At 39.0% G+C, this 6,183-nt stretch overlaps 1 protein-coding gene across 1 annotated transcript; it reads left to right on the top strand.

Moving 5' to 3' along the window:
• Window positions 1-1,308: 1,308 nt before the first annotated feature.
• On the top strand, window positions 1,309-4,280 carry LOC126584262 (uncharacterized; the record flags this gene model as incomplete). The annotated part of the gene is made up of 4 exons (XM_050248698.1): window positions 1,309-2,349; window positions 2,719-2,809; window positions 2,945-3,814; window positions 4,261-4,280. Coding segments are annotated over 4 exons (2,022 nt in total), but the record flags the coding sequence as incomplete, so codon positions are not given.
• Window positions 4,281-6,183: the final 1,903 nt, after the last annotated feature.

Below are 6,183 nucleotides of genomic sequence, written 5' to 3'. Positions count from 1 at the left end.
TTTAAAGGGATTAGGAAATTAAAAACCCTAGACTAATTAGGTAATCAGGAATTAAGTTTAAAGCTTCTAGAATTAAGGAAACAAATCAGAAAATTAAAGGAAACAGCAAGGGAAATTCGGCTAGGGTTAAAAACACAAAAGGAAAGTGTTTTAAAGCCTAGAATCAGGAAATAAGAAAGAGGAAATACCAAGGGGGGTGCGGCAAGGGTTCAAAAGGTGCAAGAAATGTGTATTTGATGTCCTAGAATGCTTAGGAAGTCTTCATAATTGCTGGAACTTTTAGGGACAATTAGGAAAAATCAAACCAAAGTAGGAAACCTTGGCTTAACTTTCCTACTTCAAGTAGGAATCCTTGTTGGAGGAGGAATCCTTGTTCTTCTAGGAATCCTCATGTGATTAGGAATCCATCTTCAATTAGGAATCCTTCGTTGATTAGGAATCCTTCGTTGATTAGGAATCCTTCGTCGATTAGGAATCCTCCTTCATGTAAGCACTTTCCTACTTCAACTAGGAAACCTTGTTCAAGTAGGAATCATCATCTTCAAGTCTTCAAATTCGTCCAAACCTTGGCTCCAATTATGTGATAATCATTCCAAGCCCAATTTTGCTCCAAAAAGCTCCAAAATGCATCTTCTTGCATCCTTTGGCTTTAAAACCTGAAAACACATAAAACTAGCTTAAAAGACTACTTTAACTAAGAAAACACCATGGAAATGCATAAGAACTAGCTAACTAAGGCGCATAAATATGCTCCTATCAAAATTTCCTAAAGATGATCATTCTTATTTTTCTATTGATATATTGGATGAATTGGCACAGGATTATCTTGATATGTTGGAAGACGATCCCCTTGAAACGACGATAGCACAAGGACTTGGCATAAAGCCCAATCTGGCCGTACCTAAGGAGGAGCATGCCGAGCTTGTGGCTGCCTTGGAATCATTGCCCCAACATCGTGGTAAGCCTTCTAACCCAATTCCAATTCCCGTTTCCACTAATACGTTGTTACCTTCCGTGATTCAGGCCCCCGTTCTTGAACTTAAACCGTTGCCGGATCATTTAAAGTATGTATTCTTGGGAGATGAAGAGACGTTGCCCGTCATTGTCTCTTCATCACTCACGGCATTAGAGGAAGAAAAGTTGATTCGGGTGTTGAAAGAGCACAAAACAGCCATTGGATGGACATTGGCCGATATTAAGGGAATTAGCCCTACAACATGCATGCATCGCATATTTCTAGATGAGGGGGCTAAACCAACTCGAGAGGCTCAACGCCGGCTCAACCCTCCGATGATGGAAGTCGTGAAAAAGGAGATTATAAAGCTTCTCGATTGTGGAGTGATTTATCCAATTTCGGATAGCCGTTGGGTCTCACCGGTTCAAGTTGTCCCGAAGAAGTCCGGAGTTACTGTGGTGAAGAATGCTGAGGATGAGCTTGTGCCAACCCGTATTCAAACAGGTTGGAGAGTATGCATTGACTATAGGAAGCTCAACAACACCACAAGGAAGGACCACTTTCCACTACCATTCATCGATCAAATGTTAGAAAGGTTAGCCGGTCATTCTTTTTATTGTTTTCTTGACGGTTATTCGGGATACAATCAAATTGTCATAGCTCCGGACGACCAAGAAAAGACCACCTTCACGTGCCCATTTGGTACTTTTGCTTACCGGCGCATGCCATTCGGATTATGCAATGCACCGGCCACGTTCCAACGATGTATGGTAAGTATCTTTTCCGATTTCATTGAGAAGATTATTGAAGTATTCATGGATGATTTTAGTATCTTTGGCGATTCGTTTGATGGGTGCTTGGAAAATCTCACATTAATCTTAAAACGATGCGTTGAAACGAACCTTGTTTTAAATTGGGAAAAGTGTCACTTTATGGTAAAACAAGGCATCGTTTTAGGGCATATCGTTTCTGAAAGGGGAATTGAAGTTGATAAATCAAAAATAGATCTTGTACGCTACTTACCCTCTCCAACTTCGGTTAGAGAGGTTCGTTCTTTTTTGGGCCATGCAGGATTCTATAGGCGATTCATCAAGGATTTTTCGAAGATTTCCACACCCCTATGCCGACTTCTCCAAAAGGATGTGACCTTCGATTTCAACGAGGAGTGTGAAAAGGCATTCAAGCACCTCAAAGAGATGCTAACTTCGGCCCCCATCATTCGGCCACCAGATTGGAACATTCCCTTCGAGCTTATGTGCGATGCGTCCGATTATGCTCTAGGCGCTGTTTTGGGACAAAGGAAGGACAAACAGCCACACGTCATCTATTATGCCTCTCGGACCTTGAACGATGCTCAGTTGAACTATTCCACAACGGAAAAAGAACTTCTCGCCGTTGTTTTTGCTTTAGATAAGTTTCGTTCGTATTTACTTGGTACTAAAGTCATAATTTACACTGATCATGCAGCGTTGAAGTACTTGCTCAAAAAGAAGGAGGCTAAACCAAGGCTTATTCGATGGATGCTTCTTCTCCAAGAGTTCGATATCGAAATCCGAGACAAGAAAGGAAGTGAGAACGTTGTGGCTGACCACTTGAGCCGTTTGGTGCATGAAGAAGAGGTTGTGCCGATCCCAGAGACATTCCCGGACGAGCAATTGATGTCCATTGAGGTTAGTATGCCATGGTATGCGGATTTAGTTAATTATTTAGCATCTAAAGTCATTCCAAGTGAGTTCAATAAAAACCAACGTGATAAACTTAAGTATGATGCACGAAATTATGTGTGGGATGATCCGTATTTATGGAAATATTGCTCTGATCAAATCATTCGTAGGTGTGTGCATGATTCTGAATTTCAATCTATTTTAAACTTTTGTCACACTTATGCATGCGGAGGTCACTTTGGCACTCAAAGGACTGCACGTAAAGTACTTGAATGTGGTTTTTATTGGCCTACTATCTTTAAGGATGCTAGAACTTTTTGCATGGCATGTGATCGTTGTCAACGAACTGGAAGTATAGGACCAAAAGACCAAATGCCGCAAAGTCCCATCTTTAATGTTGAAATTTTTGATGTGTGGGGCATAGATTTCATGGGTCCCTTTCCTTCATCTCATGGTTTTGTTTATATTCTACTTGCGGTTGATTATGTTTCGAAATGGGTGGAAGCAAGAGCCACCCGTACTAATGATTCTAAAGTGGTTGCAGATTTTGTTAAGACTAACATTTTTGCAAGGTTTGGAATGCCGCGGGTACTTATAAGTGATGGGGGCTCTCATTTCTGCAATCGCACCATTGAAGCGCTACTCAAGAAATATGGTGTCACGCATAAGGTGGCAACACCTTATCATCCTCAAACAAGTGGACAAGCGGAGGTGTCCAATAGAGAAATCAAGCAGATTTTGGAGAAGACCGTAGGGCCAAACCGGAAAGATTGGAGCTTGCGCTTGAATGATGCATTATGGGCGTATCGTACGGCCTACAAAACACCAATTGGAATGTCCCCATTTCGGCTCATTTATGGGAAACCATGCCATCTTCCGGTTGAATTGGAACACAAAGCACATTGGGCCATCAAAACCTTTAATATGGACATTGATGCCGCAGGTCTTCATAGGAAACTTCAATTGAACGAGCTTGAGGAAGTTAGGAATGAAGCTTACGAGAACTCTCGTATTTACAAGGAGAAAACGAAGGCATTCCATGACCGGATGATTCGGAGCAAGACGTTCTCTATCGGGCAGAAAGTGCTACTTTTCAATTCTCGCCTTCGGTTATTTCCAGGTAAGTTGCGTTCTAAGTGGATTGGACCTTTTATTGTTACTAATGTTTTTCCGCATGGTGCAGTTCAAATTCAAAGTCTGAAGACGCAACAAGAGTTCAAAGTCAATGGACATCGTTTGAAGCCATATTTCACACCTTTTAAGGAGGAAACCGTGGAGGAAGTCAATCTCCAACCCGTGGGCCCTATTCCAGCTTGATTGGAAGCATCGTCCGGCTGGAAGACGTTAAAGCAAGCGCTTCTTGGGAGGCAACCCATGCAAAAGAGGACCTAAGAAGCTCTGGCATCATAATCAGATTTGCGTTTCTAAACCCTACTCTTTATTGCTTTTACTTTGCCATATTTGTCATGTTTGCTAGTTGTGTTATTTGCTTGTTTTTGTGTGAGTCTATGTTTGAAACATTGAGGACAATGTTTGGTTCAAGTGTGGGGGGGTAAACAAAGTGTTTTTATGTCAAAATTCGAAGGGTTTTACCACCTAACATTTCAAAGGTTGTTTTTCATTGTTTTTAAGTGTTTTTAGAAAGTTTTGATGTGTTTTGATGTGGTTTTACCAGAAAATCCGAAAATTCAAGTAAAAAAATAGAAAAAGTTTTGGACAAACCCAAAAAAGAGTCGTTTTAAAGTTGTTTTTGTTTGTTTGTGTCGTAGAGTACCTTCCAACACAATGATGAGGATTCGGTTTTTAATTGCATGACTGTTAAAGAGAGTTATAAACATGGATGGACGTTTGATTTACTCTTTGGTTTATGCTTGGTTGTGGTTATAACTTATGAATTCACATGTAATCAAAAAGAAAAAAAAAATCAGTTTTTGTATCATGCTTGAAGGAAGGAACTCAAACTAATGCTACAACCTTGTGAGACTTGAGCCTAAACGTTTATTTGGAGAGTTAATAATCTGTGAATTTGTTGTTTTCTAAAGTCGTTGCATGATCTCATCATTCTTTGCTTGGTTGCTACTTAGAAGGCGTGTCATCATTATAGATCCAAATATTAGAACTCATACCTATTTCATTCAAAGCATAAAAAATTGATTAGCATAACTAACAAGATGAAGTTGCTTAGTAGTTATCACCAGAGCCAAAAAGCCTTCAACCCATGCATTTGTTTTTGTAGGATTAGCCCCCTTTGAGCCTTATTTAGCCTATTTTGTTGTTAGCCACATTATCCTTACCTAGCCTAGATTAGGACTATCCATACCCTTGTTCTTAAAGGATAATAAAGCATGACTTAGAGGGAATTCCTTTTGATCAACATTGTGCAGAAAACTAAGTGTGGGGGAAGGAAAATTTTGTGTGCCAAAATAAGTAGGAGGGCACGGGTTAGAAAAAGAAAAGAGAAAAAATTCGTAGAAAAAGAAAAAATGAAGAAAACAATGTGAAAAGTATGAAAAAGAGTTGAAAAAGATGAGAAAATAAGCTCTAAGTTGTTGGTTGTTGAAGAAAGGGTCCAAAAAGCTTGAATTTGGCCCTAAGTGTTGCATGAGTCTTCCCCTTGTGTTTCAAAATCATTTTTTTTTTGCATGCAAAAGTGAATTCTAAGTGTCAATTTCATTACTTTGCTTATTATTCTTTAAGAATGTTTGTTTATCCTTACCTTTCTTTGTTAGCCAATACCTTAGCCCCGTTACAACCCTTTGCTTCCATCTTGATTGTTATGTGTTTCAATATGTGGAGTTTGGAATTGGTATGAGCATATGATATCCCTGGTTCTCGCATCTAAGTAGTAGCATTCCATTCATGAGATCATATCTAAAATGCTTATTAACTCCCGACAATGTTTTCTTTGTTATACATATGTGAGCGTTCGTTTTCATATTTACATCAATCTTCTCACATATAACTAGTATAGGGTGTGGAGTTAGAAAATCTGTGTGAAAATTGAGTGAATATCTAGTAAGGAATTGAGCAAATTCTCTAAGGCATGTTACTACATTCAAAATCATGTTTTAAATGGTTATATGTGAACTAGTACGTAGTGACTATGATTAAGTATGTGCTTAAGTGTGAAGATGACTAAAATCTATGGGAATGATGATTTTTAATATGTCATGTACATTGGGAATCCCTGAGGCAAATGTTGGAAGGTTTAGGTTATGTTCTGATTATTTTGTTTCGTTTATGTTTTGTTTCATTGTTTTGCTCGAGGACTAGCAAAAGCTAAGTGTGGGGGAATTTGATAGGAGCATATTTATGCGCTTTAGTTAGTTAGTTCTTATGCATTTATGTTATGTTTTCTTAGTTAAGTTAGTCTTTTAAGCTATTTTCATGTGTTTTCAGGTTTTAGAGACAAAGTGAGTGAGCAAAAGGATGCAATTTGGAGCATTTTGGAGCAAAATTGGGCTAGAATGAAGTTCATGCACATGAAGCACAAGGGATGGACGAATTTGAGGAATTGATGAAGCTAGGAAGGCGTTTCAAAGTTGAAGAATTGAAGATACAAAG

Source organism: Malus sylvestris, chromosome 10, assembly GCF_916048215.2.
Source record: "Malus sylvestris chromosome 10, drMalSylv7.2, whole genome shotgun sequence".
Lineage (NCBI taxonomy): Eukaryota > Viridiplantae > Streptophyta > Magnoliopsida > Rosales > Rosaceae > Malus > Malus sylvestris.
The sequence above is the reverse complement of the archived record's forward strand: the minus strand, read 5'-3'. Positions and strand labels throughout refer to the sequence as shown.